At 34.8% G+C, this 23,647-nt stretch overlaps 1 protein-coding gene across 4 annotated transcripts in view; it reads left to right on the plus strand.

Moving 5' to 3' along the window:
• LOC142329676 (uncharacterized) overlaps positions 1-17,314 on the plus strand; it is a 317,008-nt gene extending 299,694 nt beyond the window's left edge. For all 4 annotated transcript variants that reach the window (XM_075374367.1, XM_075374365.1, XM_075374364.1 and 1 more), the window contains one exon: positions 17,010-17,314. In XM_075374367.1, coding sequence (XP_075230482.1) covers position 17,010 — 1 coding nt within the window. In that variant the 3' untranslated portion in view covers positions 17,011-17,314. The remainder of the gene's footprint in view (positions 1-17,009) is intronic.
• The last annotated feature ends 6,333 nt before the right edge of the window (positions 17,315-23,647 follow it).

The following is a 23,647-nucleotide window of genomic DNA, read 5'->3' on the forward strand; positions in this document are numbered from 1 at the left end:
ACAATTGTGGTCAATCTGTACATGATATGTTGTGAAAATATTTCTTTCTATTAAAGTTCATATTATTCTACATTGTTGGTTGCTATAAAATGTGCAGCTGCAAAATATAGTGTATGCATTACTGATTAGTACTAATTACTACTGATTATACAATACCGAGCTACAATCATGTGTTGAATGTCACTATTGTCAAAAATTCCTAAAACTTATACAGTAACCTTTTTTTTTGTTTTGTTTGAAAGTTTCTCTTTTCAAATTCTAATGAACTATGAAATTTATTAAAAAGTGATTATCTTCATTCTAATTCTAACCAACAGTTTTTTGTCTTATTTCTAAAATATTTTACTTTCTTCCTTTTTTTTAATCTTAACTACATAGGTGTTTTATCCACTTTTTATTACGTAGCAAAGAAGCAGATGTATAAAACAGAAATGTATTTACAATAATATATACATATTTATATGCATTTTTTTTTTGTAAACTACGCACAATGCAAAAAAAGTTACTCAAATTGGAGGGGGACACCTCATAGTGACCTTGGATTTAATCTTTTAATTGACCTTAACTGTTATTTCAAGGTTAACATGATTTTTCAAATGGAATGACATATTTTTGACCCCCGCTAATAAGAAGAGCAGAAAATTCTACATTGAAATATGTGGTCACAGTATGATCTTTGAAATTATTTCAGGAGGTTTCATTTTAATCGCCCCAGGCGATTTTCTTGTAAACTACATACAATATAAAAAAATTACCTAAACAAAAGCTACTCAGATTGCAAGGAGCATCTCTTGGTGACCTTGGACTTGATGACCTTATTTCAAGGTTAATATGATGCTTTCAAATGGAATGACCTACTTTTGACCACACCCATGAAAAGAGCAGAAAATTTTACATTGAAATATGTAGGTCACACATATGACCATGGGCTTTTTTTTTCAAGGTCATACGGTTTTCCATCAGTGATAGTGTTGTAAGAGTTACGTGCTTTTGAAGGTCATATAATGATATTCCTGGAATATTTGTATTTCAGGCCAGTTATCTCGCAAACTGTGGGAAAGAACATAAAAATGACTACACTATCATCTAACACTATATCTGATTGTTAGTTGTATGACTTTTAAAAAATATCCAAGGTCATATGTGTGACTATATATTCAATGTAGAATTTTCTGCTCTTTTCAGTGATGGGTTCAAAAATAGGTAATTCCATTTGAAAAAATTGTGCTTTCCTTGAAATAAAGTCAAGGTCACCATGAGATGTCGCCCCTCCAATCTGAGTAACTTTTATTTAGGTAATTTTTTTGTATTGTGTGTAGTTTACGAGAAAATTTACTGGGGTAATTAAGATGAAACACCCTGAAAAAAGGTACAAGGTATGACCTTGTACCTTGTGACCAGATATTTCAATATAAAATTTTCTACTCTTTTCATTTCTGGAGTCAAAAATATGTCATTCTATTTGAAAAAATCATGTTAACTTTGAAATAATAGTCAAGGTCACCATGAGATGTCCCCCTTCAATCTGAGGAACTTTTGATGAAGCCATTTTTTGTATTGTGTGTATTTTATGAGAAAATCACCTGGGGCAATGAAAATTAAACACTGTGTATGTGTGTGTGTGTGGTCAGTTTTGGCTCAATTAACTATTTCTTGGGACACTTCAATGTTGTTTCCGCTGGTCTGACTACAATTTTGGAATGAATTTTGTGAACACTTGACACATATTCAAATCTTAATTTAAAATTCACTGAACCACATAGAAACTTAAATTCAGTTCATCAGCTATCTCCCTAATTGAAAGTCTGTGGTCAGACGTGCTAAATTGTGAACTTTTACAATGTTTTCATTGTTTTTTGAAGTGGAAGGACAGTTGGACCAGTATCATCTTTTGTGGTCCCATCTTGTGGCCATCTTTTAAGATGTTTTTAAAAGTTCATAAGTATCAGAAGCTGATTTTCCAGTTTTCAAATAAAATTTGACACAAAGTCGTTCCATTTTTTATCCATTTTGCAAAATCAATAAATCACCAAAAATCGAAACATGTCTGCACTCACTCTCTACTAAACAAAAATACTGTGGTAATCTTTTAAGGGTGTTTCAAGGACAAATAAGCTTCCCTCTCCCACCTGTGGGCAAACCTACCCCCTCCTACTGAGCAGTGTTGGCACCCATACCTCATATCAAAATGTTCAAAATTATTCTTTCACTAATATCATTGGTCGACAATGATTTTGTTACACGGTCAATTTGCTGAAGTTTATTTATTTTTGGGTGCTAATTCTGAATATAAAGTCAAAATTCTCCTATCAGCCTCAGATTTTTTTTGCAATTGCCCTTCCTATTTTCCAGCAATGTACATTATATTATAAGAGGTTACTTCTCTTCTCGGCCTCTGGCCCCGTGCTGTAAAACTTGTGTTTTTTGCAACCGGTGCATAATTTGATTCTGCTAGTACAGCGTTCTACGTTCTCGTCGTCGGGGTTGACAACGATCAGCAGCGGTCAGTCAACCTGCGTTGCTGTAGAGTTTTGACAAAGCGGCGACGTAGTGTGTTGCAGTAGTGCTGCTGTCGGCCAAATAAGGATGTTTCCTTTGTAACATCGTGTCCCCATACGTAGTTGGTGAGGCCTAAATATATTTAGATCCTCTGGCAGGTTCGAGAAGCGGTTTCCGCTCCGACCTAGCCGGTGGAAGGAGCTTTTAGCTTTTTGACTCCTCAGGTGGACTGCGGAACAGACAGTCCGTTCGGGGTGTGAGAGGTTAGACGCTCACCTGGTATTGTGGTAGGTGTTAGATTCGTTCAAGCTGTGAATTGTAGTGCCTGGCAACACAGCTGGTGTATTGCTAAATTGTTCAGCGATGGAGCAACCCGGGGGAGGTTGTTTGGAGGACTTGGTCGGTTTGGCCCCGGTGACCCCTTCATGCCGAGGAGGTCAATCGGTAGGTCGCCGCCGCGGCCCCGGTCTAACGATAAGGAAGACACGGAAGCCCCTCGGGTAGTGGAGCGCCCGAGTGTTGCGGCTTGCACACAAATCCTGCAGGACACCTCTGTCTCGAGCGGTGCGGAAAAGGCGAAAGCTGGATCCGTACAGCGAGGACACGGCATAGGAGGGGGCGCCAAGTTCGAAGGACGCCTCGCTGCGAAGTCGGGAAGGACTGAAAGCAGCAAAGCCGATTCTGTCCCTGAGCGGGATGTTTCTGGGGGGAAACCTGCGTCAAAGAAGGTGACCTCCGGAGCGGATAGCTTGGGGCGGATTGAGGAGATGAGGGCCGAATGGCCCAAAATTTCCTCAAAGAAGGAATCTAGAGTGGCTCTAGAGTTGCACCAATTGGTGGACTCATATATGAGCCAATGTAGTTTGATGGTTTCCGGGCTGGCTTTAAAATGTGAAGGCCTCCAGGGTGCAAACCTTGCGCTTGACTCGGTCGTAACTCGACTAGGCAAGGCAAGGTAGACCAGGTAGTGGAGGGAGTTCGGGGCTTCAAACCCGTAACGGGTGAAGCTTTGGGCGAGCTCCACAAATCAGAGAGTGGAGGAGAAGGTTAAGAAACCTGTCTCCTTTACCTCTATAACTGCCGCGCCTGCACCTAAGCGGGTAGGTCCGCCGCCGCCAGCGCAGGCGCCGGCCAAAAGTAAGCGGGCCACTGTAAAAGTGGTCCCTGTTAAGCCTGGTCAGGGGGCTTCGTCTGCTATGACGGAGCTAACCCTAAAGAAGATCCTGGACCCGCGGAAAGAAAGGTTCCAAGTTTCCCAGGTCACTAAAACCAGGGATCATGGCATTGTACTGGAGGTCGTTAACGAGCAGCAGGCAAGACAACTGCTGGAGGCCGATGTTCTGGCCAAGAACGGGCTGAAGGCTCAGCTGCTAGCCGAGCGTAAGCTTCAGATATTGGTTTATGATATGCCGAGGGCAACGCGGGTAGAGGAGCCCGAAATCCTCAAAGCGATCCACGGCCAAAATCCTGTGTTGGATATGGCCGTCGAGGACTTCCTTAGGGAAACTAAGGTGATTCGACAGTTGGGGAGGAAGGAATCCCTAAAGAGTCACTAGGTTCTCGAGACCTCGCCAAAGATCCGGCAGGTCTTAGTGGCCGGGGGAAGATTGTTCTTTGGGTGGACGGCCTGTAGGGTTGTCGACCATATTCAGGTAGCCCGGTGCTTTAAATGTCAGGGCTTTGGGCACACCGCTCTCCGATGCAGAGCGCAGAAGGAGATGTGTGGTCACTGTGCCGCTCCGGGGCACAGGGCAACCAACTGCCCTGCCAAGTCGTCGCCACCAAAGTGTGCCGCCTGCTGCCAGGTGAAAGGTAGCAATACTGGTCACAGGGTAGGGGGTAGGCAATGTAAGGCGTACGATATAGCCCGAGCGAGAGCTGTTAACAACACAGCTTATGGCGACGCCTGAACGGTCAGAAGCCGTTGGGGACATCTTTCACCATTCGAACGCCTGCGCCTGGGGCAGATTAATCTGCACCATTCCCGGGCGGCCACGAGTGAGGCCATGAGGCTCCTTAAGGAGTACAACCTCGAGGTCCTCTTGGTCCAGGAGCCGTACGCGGTCGCGGATAGGGTGGTCGGCTTCCACGGGGTGAAAGTTATTAATACTCGTGGGGGACGGCCGCTCTCTGCGGTCGTGGTGAGCTCTGACTCTTTGGGTGTCTTCTGGATGCCTCAGTGGTCTGATGAGCGACTCACCGTCGTGCGGATCACGAGGGGTACGCTCGATGTCGTACTTGTGTCGGGATACTTCCAGCTTGGATGGAGTATCGATGACTTGCTGGCGAAGTTGGGGAGGATTCTGGACGGTCTCCCGGGCACCAGAGTGTTGGTTGCGCTGGACGCAAACGCCAAGTCTACCGCCTGGGGTTCACCACTCACAAACCCCAGAGGCGCTGGTCTCGAACAGTTCGCAGAAGCCAGGAACCTCTCTACCTTATTAATGATGCGGAGCAGCCGCCAACTTTCTCCAGCGAACTGGGAGAGAGTTATATAGACGTCACTTTGGTGACGGGTGACTTGCTTCGGGATACAGGTAGATGGACTGTCTGGCCCGAGCCCAGTGTGAGCGATCATAGGCTTATAACCTATGATATTCCTTACGGAGGCGGTCCTAGGACACCAAATCCAGGTCGCTACAACCTAAGGGGCCTGGATCAGCGCAGGCTGAGGCGTGTGTGCGATGCTGCCCTGGACAGATTGCAGTGGCGCATGGAGTGTAGGGAGGAGGTGGAATTGATGGCGGAGCTAATCGGCCGGGCCATCAAGACTGGCTGTGACGAGGTCCTACGGCGGCCTAGGCCAATGGACGGACCCGTCATAAGCAGCCAGTCCGCTGATCTGAGCGTGCCTGGAGCCGTCATGATGACCCCATTTTACGGGGGGTCGTCTGTGGAAGGCAGAAGGAGGCCCGGCAAGAAATGGTGGTCCTCTGACCTTAGCGTGCTGCGCGCAAGAGTGAGGTCCGCGCGGATAAGGTACCAGCGCTGCCCCCTAACGGGGAATATCGTTAACCACGTGCGCGCTGAGCGTCTTCGGATCTACCGGCGTACCCGTAATACATATGTTCACGCCATCAAGGAAGCCAAACTCAAGTTTTGGAAAGACTACATGCGCGAGTTGCAACGCGATCCCTGGCAGCTCGCAAAGACTTGTTACAAGCCAAGGCCATTGCACGTGTTGTCCAGCGTCCGGTGCGGGTTAGGTGGTCGTGACCACACTTTAACATCTGTGGCGACTTACCGGGCGTTCCTGGATACTCTGTTTCCAGATGGAAACAGAGTATCCGGAACAGATTTCCGGAGGGTGAAGCGGAAATCGGCGTTAGGGCGGGTGAAACACCATTCCCTGGTGTTCGGACCGTGGAACCCGATGATATAGACCGAGTGGTTTCTCGAATGGCACTGAAGAAGGCACCGGGGATTGACCAACTTGACCCGGATATTTTTTAACAGTCTGCTTGGCAGACTGTTCACGGGATGCCTAAGCTGGGGCTGCTTTCCGGCTTGCTGGAAGGTGGCCTTGGTAAGGGTACTCCTGAAACCTGGAAAGGATCCTGGTGAGGTCGGCAGTTATCGACCCATCAGCCTCTTGCCGGTTCTCGGCAAGTTGCTTGAAAGGCTGGTTGTGGAACGGCTCGAGGAAAGCATTGATATGAGCTGTATTCTAAATCGAGGCCAATATGGCTTCATGAAAGGGGTTGGCACCGAGGATTGCATCTTAAATGCTCTTACCGAGGTGGAAAGCGCCGACTGCAAATATGTTTTGGCTATTTTTATTGATATAGAGGCAGCATTTCCTTCCTTGTGTTGGAGTTCTGTCCTCTATGCTTTGGAACGCCGCAATGTTCCCAGAGCCCTGCAGGCCGTGGTAAGAGACTATTTGTCTAACCGTACAGCACTGTTTAAAGATGCGCACCTAGTTGTGGAAAAATCCGTCACCAGGGGAAGCCCGCAGGGTTCCGTTCTCGGTCCCCTGCTGTGGAACCTGGGGTTGACATTCCCAGAAGGGGCACGGCCCAGGCTTTCGCCAATGACTGTCTCCTTTTAGTTCGTGGTAATTCACGACCGCAGCTAGAAAGTAGAGCGCAGGCGGCTTTGTCAACCGCCGAGGGCTGGATGGACATGCAAAATTTAAAGATTTCTGTGGCCAAGACGAAGTTTATGCTTCTGAAGGGTGCAGACAAATTATCAACCAGTCGAAACCCCCACATTAAATATAAAGGCTGTGTAATCAGCCGAGTAAGGGTTCATAAGTACCTAGGTGTTTTGTTTGATGATAAGTTGCTTTTTAGCAACCACATTAAGCAAGTTGCGGCGGACGCTGTCTCTGTGATGCACAAACTTAGAAGGATTGCTCGGAAAGACTACGGGCTGTCGGGTCGCCAAATGTACTTGGTGTACCGAGGTGTCTTGGAGAGTATGATCGCATACGCGGCGCCAGTCTGGGCGCATAAGTTGGATAGAAATAGAACACTGCTTCAAAATTTAAGGAGTGCCCAGCGCAGAGCCTTAATAGTATGCACTGGTGTTTTTAAAACAACCTCCTACGAGGCTACCACCGTATTGGGAAAGGCTCTCCCAATCGATTTAGTGGTGAAAGTTCGAGCAGCCATGTGGAAGTTGAGAAGAGGTCGGGAAACCGAGGTATTTGGGATGCGGTTTCGAGCCGGGCTAGAACCGGAACGGAACGACTATCACAATGCACCGGGTCCAAATTTCGTTCAGTTGCCCATTTCCCGCCTGCGGAAGAGGCTATGGAGCCTCGCGATGGATGCATGGCAGCATGAATGGCACACCACGAATAAAGGAAGATCCCTGTATAGATTTATACAGGATCTGGGGGGATGGTATGCCTCGAATTCATTTTTAAGGGCGTCGGGTGCCCAAGTGCTCTGGTTTCTTAATTGTTTAGATTACTTTCTTTTTAATGGCCATGTTCACTTTACTGTCTGTAGCAAAATAATGATGTAAAACAACACTGTAACTAATAATTAATAATCTATACTGCTAATATTAATTGCTGTGAACAGAGGCATTCTGCAAAACATTTTAATTTAGCTAGCTCTACATATGAACTTTTATAATCCAGCTCAATGTGTGCATCCAACCCATATATACTAAGCAGTGGTCAGAGAAATATTCAAATATAAATATTATAAACTATTTTCTATAATCTCTAATGTTAAACAACATTGAGTAAATATTTCCTATGTACTATTAGCAGATAATAAAGGCTAATGGTCATAGCAGTTGATCAACTAAAATGTAAAAAAGGTAAATCTAGACTTTTGAAATGTGTTGCTACTACACTGAAAATTTGAGATGATGAATGCTGGCTTGTTAACTAACAATTAAATTTTATAATTTGTGGATAATGTATAGTTCACATAATATTTAGTTGTTTTCCATAAGTGTGGATTAAATAAAAAAAACTGAGTCTTTGATTTTAGCGATACAATTCTTAAAAACTTTCTCTTGCTCTTTTTATTTCATGTAGCCAGAATGTACCATGAAGTTTCCCCAGGACTTTCATAACCTATTCTATTCATGAAAATAATGGAAAAAGTTTGTACAAACATATGTCCTAAAATGCTTCGTTTACAAGTTACAGCTAATGAAAAATTTCACTTGCCCTAATGAAATGAGGTCATGCTGAAATTTTTAGGACATTAATTAAGAGGCAGGATTAATGATTTCTTTTTTTTTTGACTTTACAAACCGAATAAAATAAATTCCAGAACCGTATCTGTAGTAGTTTTTGAGAAATCTGGGGTCAAACTAATAAACTGGTGTAAAAAAACCCTGTTTTTTATGTTTGACATACAATAACTTGTTAAATTGGTAATAAACACATAAAACTTTTTAAAAAACCTTATTGAGAATTTAATTCTCAACAAAAGGGTTTAAGATAAGTTGAACAAAACAAAGAAAAGTAAGAAAAATTTGAATTTTATTTAGAAACTGTATATTAGACCAAAGTGCAATATATGTACCAGACTTTATAATAAATGTTCAAAAGTGAGCCCGCCATTTTCAACATATTTCTTGGCACGCTTCTGTACTGCTTTTTTTTTTCTTCAGGACTATACTTCAGTTGCTCAGCCACATTCATAATGCGAACAAGAATGTATTTTTGTTTTATATACAATATTTATCATCCATCTTCAGACTTACAAACCTAAAGGTGTTAGATCAGGCGATCTTGGTGGACAGGAATGTGGTTTCCACGACCAATCCATTTCTCAGGGAAATGATGATTTAAGTGAGTGTAAACGGCACAAGAGAAGTGGGGAGGCGCACCATCATGCTAGAAGTATACTTTATGTTTCAGTGCTAGAGTTATATCTTCAAGCACCTGTAGCAATTCTTCTTGAAGAAAGTACAAATAGACCTCAGCATTTAAGCGGCCAGATAATATGAACTGATTTCGTTACTAATTGTCAGCTAATTTTGAAGTCGACAGTTCTAAGGTTAAAATCTTACTAAAGCCTTTTAAGACTTTTACTAGGCTTTAGTAAAGCTTAGTAAAAACTTTTATATGGATTTGAATACTAGATAGTGAATACCGGTGTTCTTTGGTGGTTGGGTTTCAATTAACCACACATCTCATCTCAGGAATGGTCGACCTGGGACTGTACTAGACTACACTTCATTTACATTCATACATATCATCCTCTGAAGTAATACCTTACGTTGGTTCCGTATGCTAAACAGAAAAAAGAGAGATATTATGAACGGCCCAAACAGCTTATTGTGAATAAAGTCGCAACATATTGACGCAAAATCAGTGTTGAAAACTGACTTCCACTGTTTCATGAAGATTTACTTCTGCCCACGTATGCTCATTGCGTTAAGTTGTTGAGCCATCTCGAGTGAAATTTGCCTTGTTTTAAACAAAACATATTTGTAGAGTTGTCGATTGTATTTCACCATTCGTAGAACTCCAATCGAAGTGGACCGTCTTCGGGGTATAGATGTTGGAACTGGTTGTTTACGGTAAGGATAAAACTTGTTTTGTTTAAGTATCCTTCAAACCATCAAATGTAAAACTCTGATCCGCTTAGAAAAACGGGTACTGCACTGAATAGCATCAATAATAATTTCATCATTAACAGTATCGTGTTGATTACATCTTTCAAAGCTGGTACGAATACTAGGTGTGAACCTGATTCCCGAAGATTTTGAAAAGTCACACTAATTGTTTTGGGATCTGGAATCCTGTGAATCGGAAAATGTACTTCATATTCTACTGCAGTAGCTGTAGCAAAACCATTGCACACATCCGAAATGAATACCATATCAGCGTACTTATTTACCTTTGTTGTAAATAAGTACGGGGCATAACTTCAATAGCAAACCGATCACGTTCTAACTAAAATTCACTGATAAATTTCGCAAATAACAGCACAGTTATACACGATATATTTAATGATTTAAACACTAATACATACAGTGTTACATCAGCTGTTGTTATTTTATTACAAACTTTGAAATAATAATTTCTCAGATAATTTATTGTATTTTGTCATTAATAAAAAAAATGATAACCTAAATAATTTATTTTAATTTTATAATGGTGTAATTTCCAGTTTTTATTTCTATTTTTTAACAATAAATTTTGTTTTTACAATTTTTTTTCATATCACCAAAAAAGAACTTTGTTTTTGTTTACGTTATATAAATACTTTTCTGATAAATGTTGTAATGTGCTGTTTCTAAATAAAATTTGAATTTTTCTTATTTTTCCTTGTTTTATTCAATTTATACATTAGTTTATTCAGAATCAAATTCATAACAAGTTTTTTAAAATTTTTATGTTTATTACCTATTTAACAAAGTTATTGTACGTCAAACATAAAAAACAGGGATTTTTACAATTTATCGGTTTCACTCTAAATTTCTCAAAAATTACTGCAGTTATATTCTGGGACCTATTTTATTCGGTTCTTCGAGTAAAAAAAAATAAATCGCCAATTCTGTCTCGTAATTAATGTACTAAGATTTTCAGCATGACCTCATTTCATCAGTGCAGCTGAAATCTGAGCGAAATTTTTCATTAGCCGTAACTTGCAAACGAAGCTTTTTAGGACATATGTTTATATGAAATTTTTCCATTATTTTCACGAGTAGAATAGTTTATGAAAATCTCAGGAGAACTTTGTGATTCACTTTGTAGAATAAAAACATATCTCACAATTTTATGTGCTATACAAAATATAGAACTTGAAATTAAATTTAAGAGAATCCTCTAACAATTTTACGTGTAATGTAGATCCTTGTATAAGCATTTTAAATGGAATTTTGACATAGCCACAATTTACGATTTACAATTTTGCGTGTATAACCTTGAATATATTACTGATTTGTCTTCAACAAGCTAAACTATATAGCACTAATCTTTGCTCCAACAGCAAATCAAAATTCATAATACTTAGATACTGAGCCAACTCTTTTGAAATATTTCTGCAATTTTCCCAATCATATTTAAATAATTTTCAGAATAATTTCCTTAGCACATTTCAAATACTTTCAGTTATTTAGAATGAAAACACCAGTAAAAGAAATTTAACTAAACAAATACATTTATATAGGACAGTCCCAGAACAATACAAGAATTGAAAAATTCTGTGTACAATAAGAAGCACATGAAGCTTTTATAACATTTTCATGAAAACTTATTTGAAATCCCATTCATGCAATAATAATTATTTACTGCATTTTTTAAAAGTATACTTTCTTGTTTAATCTATTACTAGATGGAATCAATAGAAATTACTCAAACGTATATGTAAAATAAACTTTTGCTGATTCAAGATATTTCAGTGTGGTAAATTTGGGGTAGTACAAAACATGATACTCACCAGATTGGTCTAGTGGTGAATGCGTCTTCCCAAATCAGCTGATTTGGAAGTCGAGAGTTCCAGTGTTCAAGTACTAGTTAAGACAGTTACTTTCATACGAATTTGAATACTAGATCATGGATGCCAGTGTTCTTTGGTGGTTGAATTTCAATTAACCACACGTCTCATGAATGGTCGAACTGAGACTGTACAAGACTACACTCATACATATCATCCTCATTCATCGTCTGAAGTAATACCTGAATGGTAATTCTCAGAGGCTAAACAGGAAAAAGAAAGTACAAAACATGATAATGATATTATATAAAGACCCTTGTTATATTGTACATTTTGTATTATGATGTTCTGCAGCTATCCTCAGGAAATAGTTTCAGAGAAGAAAGGTTAAGTAAATATTCAAGCAATAAGGTGAGATCAAGTGGGTAGTGATTATAAAATTATAAAGATTAACAGTGACTTCTATTTTTTGTTTCCAATTAATATTATAAAAGCTTAATTAATAAAAACACTTATTTTTGTATCACTACGTTTGTTGTTATGAACTGGTGCATTCTCAATGTTCTAGAACATTGTTCAACAACAGAGAAAAACATTCTCCATTCATCAAGAAAAAGGTAGTGTTATAACAATCAGTGTTTTTGTCCCTCTAAGATTTTTAATGTATAGTTCAAGAATGAATATAAATGCTACAGAATAAAGTAATTCACAAATATTTTCAAAGTTTTGATTAAAATTTTTAATTCGTAATTCAGAATAAAAAGAAGTAATTTATTATGGAAGTGAGCAGTTAGCTATATTCAGTGCAGGATTGTAACATCATTAACTGAATAACAACTAATACTTGTATCTGATAAAATGCTGTATTCTAGCATCTCAGATCTATCTCTACTCTTAAAAAGTGTGCATCAGATACAAAAGAAATAAATCTGAATATTCAGCAATTGTTTTTCCTACTTTATGCTCCTAAACAAGCAGAAAAGAAACAGATTTATTGGCTAATTTGCAAAGCATTTCATCCATGAGGCTATCTGAGGGCCCCTAAAGAAACTAACTTACTTGCCTAGCTTTGTACCTCTAGTGAGTGCCAGCATTTTCCACCAAAGCTAGAAACATCTACATGTCTGGAAATATTAACTTTGGAGAAATGGAAACATTTCCTCTCTAGGACCTTGCATTCAAAGAGGATTTAATAGCAATATAAATTATTATATTACCTTTGTTGGACTTATATATATATATATATTTTAGATTCCTTCAGAGTAGTTTGTTTTCAGTAATAAGGAATTAGATTTTCCTCAAGCTACTCCTACTTTAAAATGAGAATTATTAAAATGAGTTTATTACAAATGTAAATTAGCTCATTCCAATTCTTTGAGTTGTTTACATCAATTATTAATACACTCGTTATAGGCTCAATTGAGGAGTCTGGTAGTTGAATTTGAATTAATACCGCAAATAAGTTTGAGGCTTACAATTAAGCCAGTGAAGAATTAATTAATATGAGCTTGAGCATTCCAAATGATACTTGATTATCAGCAATCATTAGTGAATATCTGGTCTTTTTGAATTATTTTATCCAGGTGGGTTACAGGGGAATTTGCTATCCAAGTTAATCCCAAGATATGTAACTTTATTAAATGCTCTGGAGGTTTTCTCCAATCTGAAATTTGTTAGCTTCTTAACAGAAAAATATTTATTTCTGAGACAGTACAGACAAATTTTTACCAAAGTACAACAAGGATGTTTTCCATAATTATGAGTGTTGAGCACTTTTGTTCAGATTATCTAGCAATCTGTACATAGAGAATCACAAAAGAGGAGAAAGAATACCTTTTTGCTGAAGAATTCCCTTGTTTGCAGATATCTGCTCTAGTTCTTCAAACAGTTCTGCTCTCACCCTCCTGCTGTAGAGTAAGGACTTGATCTAATGACATAAGTAAGTTCTACAACCCTCTTAATGAATCCCTTCTGTGATTGTTGCATAAGAGAAGTTATCAAAGGTTCATCAATATCCAGAATTATATTGTGCAATTCCTTATCATTCAGACAGTCATCGATCATCTCGTCATGCAAGTAGAGTACTGTATCACAGGATTTGCCCATCAGAGACTACAAAGAATTAACTGAGTGAATCTTATTTTAATAAATTACAGTCTATTTAATTGTAATTCCATAATAAACTATTAGAGGCTGATTGATCTAAAAACCCTTATGGTCTGAATAACCAATTTTATTCTGTTTAGTAATAATAAGCAAAAACGTTTACAATAAGCAATAAAGTTATAAAGTGCCGTTATCATCAGGGAGTTTAAATTGATCAGATTTTTCAAACTTCCATTAAACTGTAGAAATATGCAGGTTGCATACCAACTTCCAGCTCACTAGGAAGCATTTGGCCAGGAACCTACCACCAACCCCATCAATAAGAAATACTGAATCAGGCATGTGAGTTACAGAAAACCCTTCAGATTATTTCTCAGTAGAAAGTTTTTTTCGTGCAACCTGTCAGGTTACATATAACAATCTTCTTCCAGTTGTGATTTGAAAGACTTGATGCTAACCTCTCAGTCACCTTAATTATTTTTATTAAATAATTTTCTCACACTTGCTGCTATCCTTATGTTCTCTAATATATCATATGGAGGCAGAATGTTTTTAATTCGCAGTAGATGGCAGAATAGTAAGCATCAATTATGGTTTCCTGTGAAGAAATTAAAGCACCATCAGTGTCAGCAAGTTGCCAAATTCCTCTATCTACATAATCCAACACAATGATATGTCATTGTGGTGATCTATTACCACAGAACTTTGTCAGTTTTCCTTGGATTCCATTATGTAAGTTTCCCTAGGTCTTTTTCATTGTATAAGTGTGTGTATTTATGGTCAGATTCAGATTGTTCTTTTAAGACTTCCCATCCTGAAATATATCTACTGACCAGAATTGAGGAGAAAGTGATGTCTAGTTATGACCCTCTTCTCATAAGTTGGAAAGTAAATTTTGTATGTGAATGTTATTAATGGCCAGGAAGTAGAATCAATTCACCTCTATAGTTAATGTCACTTGACACCCCCCCACAGTTTTTGATGGGCCTACGTCATAATAATAGAGCTAGTATCTGTGAAGCAAAATTGTTGCAAAAATAAACATTTTACCGTATTTTAATTAAAATACAAGTCCGATAATAATGTGGTAGCTTATTTGTTTATTTAATAAGCAAAGTTAATAGCATTTGATTCCTAATACAGAGCAAGTTCATGTCCACCTTGAATAAAGTAAGACAGAGCAATCGAAGTCATCCTTCTGGGAGATAAATTCATTTTAAGGGTTTTTAGCCTCTTCATCATGATCCAAAACTATTATTCTAGTCCTTCCCAGGCTCAGATATCTTCAAATCATGAAGCATATAGCTAGAGACTTAATACAATCCTGCAGTTACCAACCCCTGAGTCTCGAATTTTTTCCTAATTTTCTCCATAAATTAAAAACCGTAAAGTGAACAGATTCCTCCAGATCAAAGGAAAGTAACTCCTTACCTGCAAGTTCATCTGTACAATAGTCGTCAGCAAAGAACAAGAAAACTAAGTTTTCTACAGTGCAAGCTGATTCCCAATCAAAATAGACCTCAGACAAAGATTGAGAGTTCTGGTTAACCATTATTTGCAGATGATCTATCTTTCTGTAATAAGGTATGGTCATGCCCAACTACAATGACATACATCTAACTCTGGCCAGGAAATCTACCCACAAGAAACTTATCATAACCATTGTAAAAACCATGGCATAAAGTGGATGGCTAGGTAATAAACAGAATAAGGCTTCAGCAAAGCAGATTTGCAGCAACCTCATCCTCAGCCAATCTTCTAATCAAGAAGCAACTCAGAACTCCCACTGCAAATCTTGTTCTCCACCACAAGGATGAGGTAAAGGGAAAACAAAAGATTTAAGAAAAGGCATAGTGTAGAAATATTTTTTAGGATACCAGGTGACTAAGACAGTATGAGAGCAGGAAGGAACGAAACAGACAAAAATTAAGAATAAAGTAAAACAGAAAGAAGCCTACCAGTTCAGCTTTTACTAGGGATCACCAAAGAAGGAAAAGTGGAGTCAGTGAATCCCCAGGTGAACACACAAAATGCCAAAGGATAAGAAAGTGATATTGTGCAATGAGGACATACTGGTTCAGCACATGGGTAAATGCATAAAACTTGTACGTTCCACCTTCTATAACTTGAATTATGGTGTAGTTATTTGACAATTTATTCTATATATTGCTTTAAATTTTTTAATTGCATTGGTATTTAGTTAGCTGTTTATGGTGTAGGTGGTCATTCATAAAAACATTAGTGACATGTCTGGTCAATGATTTTAACCACTTTTAGTAGTTTTGAAATTATTAAAAGTTTCTCTTTGACCATTGAAGGTTTATTTGCCTAACTTTTTCGCTAAAGTTCCACAAAATTATTAGTTGTACTTTTTTTACTTGAATTTTTTTAGTGTTAAAAATATGTATGTATTTTAATTATTTGTTGATTTGCAACTGTTTTATGTAAGCATTTCTTACCTGCAATTTAAAGTATTAATAATATTTTAATTTTTATGAACAGAAGATAAATAAAACCAATCCAGCAGTGCAATATAGTATTATAAAATCTGGATCAATATGTATGATAAAAAATTAATCACAAAAATATTCACTTTTGAATCGGTTTACATTTTCTTTTATATTGAAAAGATGCACATTTTAACATTAGTACTATATTAAAACTTAAACTAAGGTATGTATTACAATGGATTATGATAACCATTCAAGATAAATGTTATTATTAAAGCACATTCATTTTCTCTTCAGTGTAAATACAAACAATTAAAAATGATAAATAAGTTCAGATGTTTACTTAGCAAGATCCCAAACACCACATTTAATGATGCTAGATAACAGTGCAGGAACTAAAGGATTAATGCAGTTTTTGTTGTTATTATACTACATAAGTAATTTATATTATCTGCAATATATGAATAATCCTTATGGTCATAATATATAATCTTCTAAAAATAAGACAAGAATCAATTCACTGATTAAGATATATTTCATTTAACAGCTATGATTATACTTTAAATGCAATAAAATAAATTTACTTATATATCCCAACTACCAATTTTTTTCTTTTTTAACAGTTTTCCCTCTGTAAATTTTCTTTTAATATTTTGAACAAATAATTTCATTCTTTTAATACTTAATCCTATAAACATTTTTTTAAACATCCTATTGCTTAACAGAATATTTAAATTTATTAATCATTATGTACTGTTAACTTCTAAAGAAATGTTAATAAAAAGAGGAAAAACACTGGTAGACTTAGAAAAAGATATTTGTAAGGAAATACAGAAGTTTAGAAGATGGAGATCAGTGATCCATATTCTGAATAAAATTAACTCAAAAAGTAAATTGAAGAGTAAGAGTAAATATTGAATTATTTTTCTTATATTTTTTTATGTGTAATTTAAGAATTATTTTAAGAGTAGCAATGAACATGTTCAAAAGTAATGACAAACTCATTTTTTTTACTTTAAATCTTAAATAAAATTGAACCATTAACACAACTCATAGAGCATAAATAGTTAAAACATATATTTTTATGTTCCAGACACCTCCTTATGTTCTTGAATATGAACAACGTGTGTTTCGCAGAGAATTGCATGTACGATTTCATGCCTCAAATGGTGAAAGTGACCAGATTCGAACATATTTGTGGCCTGCACTTCTGGAAGGGCCTAATGGACTATGTGTACATAAAGCTGTGGTCATCACATAGCAAAAACTGTTGTGTTAATTATCATGTAGCACAAATTCATAATTTATTTTTGTATTACTACTTCTTCTTTCTTTTACACTGTTTTTATGTTTCTGTATTTTATATTTTGAAAAAAAATTAAATTTCATGCTTTAATACTTGTATAACTGTTATTTCCAAATGCTACTGAGACTATTCCTGAAATATTTCATAAAACTAATGAATACCTTCTTCATGAAAATGTGCTATAACTATATGTGCCATAACATTTAAAAAAATAATAATTCATTTGAAAAGGAAATAACTTCAGTAAAATTCAAAAAATAAAATAATCTCAATATATTTATTTAACATTAAACTTTCTTCGTTTTCTCAGAGTGGTTTCTCAGTGACAACAGTCATTGAGAGTTAGTTTTTATTTTATCATTGAAAGTTTTCTTCTGGAAAGACTATACTATAATCCTCATCTACTTAACTGTAGTAAATATTTTCAAATGACTAATTCCAGTCAAAAATTTGAAATAAATATTAGTTTTCAAAGAATATCAGTTATCTTTAAACACTACCATAATTTTTTGTATTGTGTCCTTTTTTACACGGGTCACTGATACATCTGTCACAGCACATTTGGTACATTACCATTTTCTGTTTTCTTTTGTCACTAATTAATGTCTATAATGTATCATCTGTGATTTATCTCTGTAATTTTGTTTCACCTCATCATTGTCTTCAAACATTTTTTCTGGTTTTTAAAGTTATTTTCTTTAGTATTGTGTTCAAGGAAGAATTCAGATAATCCATCTGAAAGAGAACTTTCAGTTTTTTTGTTTAACCCAGCCCTAAATCTGTTACCAAGACAGAAGTTCAGAATTTTAAAAAAAAATCAGATATTTGTCATAAATTCAAAAATCCGCAATTTCTGCTTAACATTAATCTAATTATGGTATCATTAAACAAAAAAAAAAAAAATATTTCATTAGGCAGCATACACCCCTTAGCAGCTTCCATTACACAAACCCTATCTTACTATATCTTATTATCTGATGAACAGTAGAAATCTTTTATAAATATTCTTTAATGGAAGTAACTATTGGATTCATTTCAAAGACTAAGTTTAACTTATAGATTCTGACTAAAGATTATTTTAACAAGTAATTGACTGATTATGGTGCTGAGATTACAATACAGTTTATCAAAAGTAATTCTAATTGTTTTAAAATTCAGAACTTCCTCCTAACCAAAATATCAATTATAATTTTCTCATATTTTTATATTCGCTTCTAACTAAAGCTTGTCCAATATTTATTATCCAGTGTTTTTTGTAGCATTGTATTGGAAAAGTTTTAATTACTTAAGCATAGGAATCATCAGTATCTGAATTAGTATTGATGCAGTCAATGATGATACTGGATGTATTGAGGGTGTTCATATTTTTTACATTTTATTTTGTAATGAATAGAGTAAAAAGAGTGAATCCCATAAATTTTAAGTACAATCTTATTTTAATTTTAGAAATTTTTCTCATAATTTACTTAGTCAATAAAAATTAAAATTGGGTGAAATGTGTACCATCAATAAAAGCAATATTGTTTTTTTTTAATTTGACAATTTGATACATTTATATGCTTGTTTGTTCCTAAAATTTAATATCTATTTACTTCAGTAATTATTAATTCAATTGCATAACTTTTTTCAGTCCAGCAACTGAGTGATAGCATAATCCCTCATTCCAAAATTATGTGAATTATTATTTTTTTATAGTGCCCATTAATAATTGACCATTAATTAAACTATTTATAGTTAATTCACAACTGATTTAACACAGCATATATTGTTGTTCCTTATACTTCATTCCCAGTTTTCAGATATTATTTGGAAAACAAGTAATATATATATATATATATATATATATATATATATACTCTTCAGATATATATATATATATATATATATAAAATATATAAAAAATATGGATTTGATTACTAGACAATGAATACCAGTGTACTTTGGTAGTTGGAAGTGAATTAACCACACATCTCAGGAATGGTCAGCCTGAGTCTATTCAAGGCTACACCTCATTTACATGTCCTACATATCATCCTCATCTCACTGGGCCTGGGGGGGGAGGCGTTGCTTATTGTTCACTAGTTGAACAGATTACAACTACATATTGGGAAAATAAAAAGTGTTTATAATGCCTATATTATAAAGCATTTAAACTGTAAAACTGTGAGTGAAAAATATGGATTACAGCTGCTGTAATACAAAATAAGGTTGAAATAACATGCATTCTTGAAATGAACAATGTTCATTTATATAGAAATTAATCTGTTAATTCAAAATTTGGTGACTTCAGACTTGATTTACATGTATTTTAATGAGGAAGATGTTATCACCAAAATATTATATCATTACTATAACTGAACAGATAGCTGATGTGTTTAGTAAATACATTATTTGTGATTTCCAGTAACAGTATAACTAATCTCAGACAAGACAATTCATCATGATTAATTTTTTTATTGTTTGATACTTTTATTTCCATTTGATATCTACAAATTAAAACTTACAGTATAAATAATAAATATTTATTCGGTACAGATGAAATTTCTACCTTATTTTCAGAAGATATTATAGATTCTATCATTGTGAAATTATATAACAAACTATCACAACAGACTGTTTTCTTATATCTTAATACTTCCCTATTACTTGCCATGATGAAAAATTAAATACATATTTTGCTCACTATGTCTTTGAATTGTTTGAAAAAAAGGATTTCTGAATTTTCTAGAACAACGAAATATCTACCTTTTGTACTGTTTAATAATACCGTCTACTGACATTAAACTTTACAAATTCTTAGAAAATATTTGAAATAACAAATATAATCAGCTGTATTTTACAGTCTTAGTGAAATTCTTAATTCAGTTCACAGTTTTTTGCTATGAAAATTTGTTTTTTACAGTCATTACTAATGACTAAGGAAGCATTAAATAATTTTAAAAAGTGTAATATTGTCATTATTGTGCAACTAGATGGAGTAACACTTAAGAAGTATCTTGTGAGGTGTTACATTTGAAATAACTTCCATGTAGATCTGAAACATGCACATTAAGAAAGGCAAAGATATTCTGGAGGCATCTAAAGTATGGAGATGGACAAGAGTGGAAAAGATTAAAAGACAGATAGAGAAAAATGAATAAGTAAATTGTTACTTCATTCACTCTCACTGGAGAGTGAATGAAAATAGAACTTTATTCAGAACAGTTCTGAGTAAAAATCCATCTTGCAGGTATATATAGATTATGTTTAGTCAACATAGAGTTGATTTCAAAGCTTCAAAAAAAGTTGCAAAGAAGAGAGAGTTGATAAGAGTAAAAATTCAACAAGTTCGATTTCTCTGATGTGCTACTGCATGATAGAGAAAATCTGAAAGTTACAGAAAATAAACTTTTTAGCTGCAGATATAGATTTATCCTTTAACATGCTGGGAATCCAGCATTAAAACTAATAACTGATTAAGCAAAGTTAACTTTCAAGTAAAAATTCTTCTGAACAAAATCCTTTTGAAAATTGAAAAATTCTTTTTTAAAACAATTCAAAAAATATGGTTGGCAAAATACGTTTATGATTTGCATCTCAAATACAGTACTTTTTAAATTATGGAAAGTAATGATTCGAAGTACTAAGACTTAGAAAAACAATTCATTTATGATTGTTACATAGCTTCACAATGATAAAATTGACTAATCTTCTAAAATTGAGGCAGGTATTCTAACTGTGACGACTAAATACTTATTATTTGTACTGCAAATTTTAATTACTTAAAAAAAAGTAGCAGCCATCAAGAACTTAAAGTTTAGTTGTAAGTAGAGTAATATAAAGACTTCATGGTGCAAACAGCCCTCGGCCACAAGACAAACAACCACATGGTGATGAAGAAATTAATGGCTTAGCAGGAGCTGATATTGCTAAAGAGCAACCTTAGATCAACGTAGGGAAATATGTTAGCCTACTGGGCTGGTCTAGTGGTTAACTCATCATCGCAAATCAGCTGATTTTGAAGTCAAGAGTTCCGGAGTTCAATCCTGTAAAGGCAGTTACTTTTATATGGATTTGAATACGAGATCATGGATACCAGTGTCCTTTGGTGATTGGGTTTCAACTAACCACAAATCTCAGGATTGGTTGACCTGAGACTACAGATATCAGGCCACTTCATTTATGTTCATACATATCATCCTATTCATCCTCTGAAGTAGTTCCAGAGGCTAAACAGAAACGAAAGAAAGGGAAATGTTAGTGTTTCAGACTAAAATTTGTTTACTTAAAAAATAATAGACTTTTGGGAATTCATTTATTCCTATCTTAAGATGGACTGTGTTGCTAGTAAATGGAGTATCCTATAACAATATTCAGTAGCTATATTACTTGAACCATTTGACTTAAACCAAATTCATTCTTAAGAGTAGACACAGGTATTACTATTTGTCAATTATTAATCTCCTAAAACAGTCAATTTATTTAAAAATTCATTAAATATAACAATTAATAGAATTATAATTATGCATAAGTAATTCATTCCTATATCCATAGAACATACATGCACGTGCACATGTTATACAGGTAGTATATTAAATTTTAATTAATATTTTCCAATAATAAATTTTTTTTAATTTTTCAAAAGCAGTAGCTTTAATTGTTTTAAATGTAAATACAATGTTTTTAATATAAAAATAATCAATCAATAATCTGTCATAAATTAACAGCAGCAATAAAAATTATAATTATTAATAACAATAGATAAATTTATTTATAGAAAATCAATACTTTATAATTTATTTTATTTAACATTGAAAAAAGTAATGTGAATAAGTATAACAAATATTATCCTAAGGTAAATTAATTATTTTATCCTATTTACTATTTCAAATGGTACTATTTTTTTTATAAATCAGAAAAACAAATAAATAAATCAGCTTTGTAGAAAGAATTTTCTGTAAAAACATTGTGGGTCTCTTTAAAAAAAAATTATACCTAGATTTTTTTTAGGCAGTTAGAAAGTCTGCTACAGGAACAATCATGTATAGTAATAGAGGGAGTTGTCCTTATTATTAGCTGGGTAAGAATGGACATCTTTACTACATTTAAATTGGATAAGTTAGGTTCTAAAGTACAATGCTCAATAAAGACAAGGCATTTTTTTTTTGATGAATTTTTCTTTAAATTCATCACAACAGGATTCAGTCAATTATAGATTAGCTATAATTACTGCAGCTTGTCTCTTCAGTATGAAGATCTGAAAAGAATGGCTAGAATTTCCTCAAAAGATTAAACTGCATATCAGTAGAGATTAGATTTTGTAGTTGACTATCTTTAAAATCTTGAAATTTCTAACGTTCAGAAGGATTTTTATATGGAAATTAACTCTTCTAAGTCTGATTATTAATATTTTAATGTGGGATTGCCAATTAAAGGATAAATTTATATTTGCAGCTAAAAAGCTTGTTTTCTTTAACTGTCAGATTTTTATCATATATGATCACATCAGAGAAATCAGACTTGTTAAATTTAAAAGAACTGATTTATTCAGATTTTGTGATATGTTATTAAATAAACAATTCTCCAAGTTCCTGAAGGTATTGTAGACATGAATACTACTGGACATGAATATTACTGGAATTAATATTAATGCTGCACCATAATACTGACTGTAAGTAATACTGCAGATCTCAGATATATTTTTGCCCTAAAACCCTATTTATATTATATATAAAATGTACAATTTCAACAAATGGGAAAACTTAGGTCAGTCACTAATAAAAAATAAAAAAAGTACTGGACTCAGTACTAAACTTAAACAACACCAGAATTAGCATTTAGTATAGCTAGTTGGTACTTTTAATATTCTTCTGCTGGTTATGAAAAAAGATTTCTATATTTCTATCAGATATTTTCTTTAAGAAAGGTGAAACATTTTCAATGTATGTTATCAATGCAATATTTATTTATTTATCTGTATGTTTAGGAGAAGACAAGCACTGATTAATGATATCAAAACTGCAAAATAATTCATATGTTATAGACTGTATCTGTCATCAACCCCATTCAAAGCATTGTTTATAAAATCACACTGTTAATATGTCTATAGTTTTCCCAGAAATTTAAGTAATGAACAAAATAAAACTCCTTCAAAAATGTATGAAAAGAGAAAATTAGACTATCTAGTTTTGTCTAGTTCAACTAGACATTTTTGTGTGAAGGTTTTCTTTTACCTTACTTGTTTTGGGAAGTACTCTCAGAAAAAGATATTACATAATGCATGTTTTACTGCATCATAAATGTTATTGAGAATTTTATCAGCCTTTTTATTACACTAACACCAACAAATACTATTTTTAAATCTTTCACATTTATATAATATATATATCTATGAGTTTTTTCTTTACCTAGAAGTATTTCAAATTCAGAAGGATTACTTGTGCTTT

The sequence above is a fragment of the Lycorma delicatula genome, chromosome 9 (genome assembly GCF_047948215.1).
Source record: "Lycorma delicatula isolate Av1 chromosome 9, ASM4794821v1, whole genome shotgun sequence".
In the NCBI taxonomy this organism is placed as follows: domain Eukaryota; kingdom Metazoa; phylum Arthropoda; class Insecta; order Hemiptera; family Fulgoridae; genus Lycorma; species Lycorma delicatula.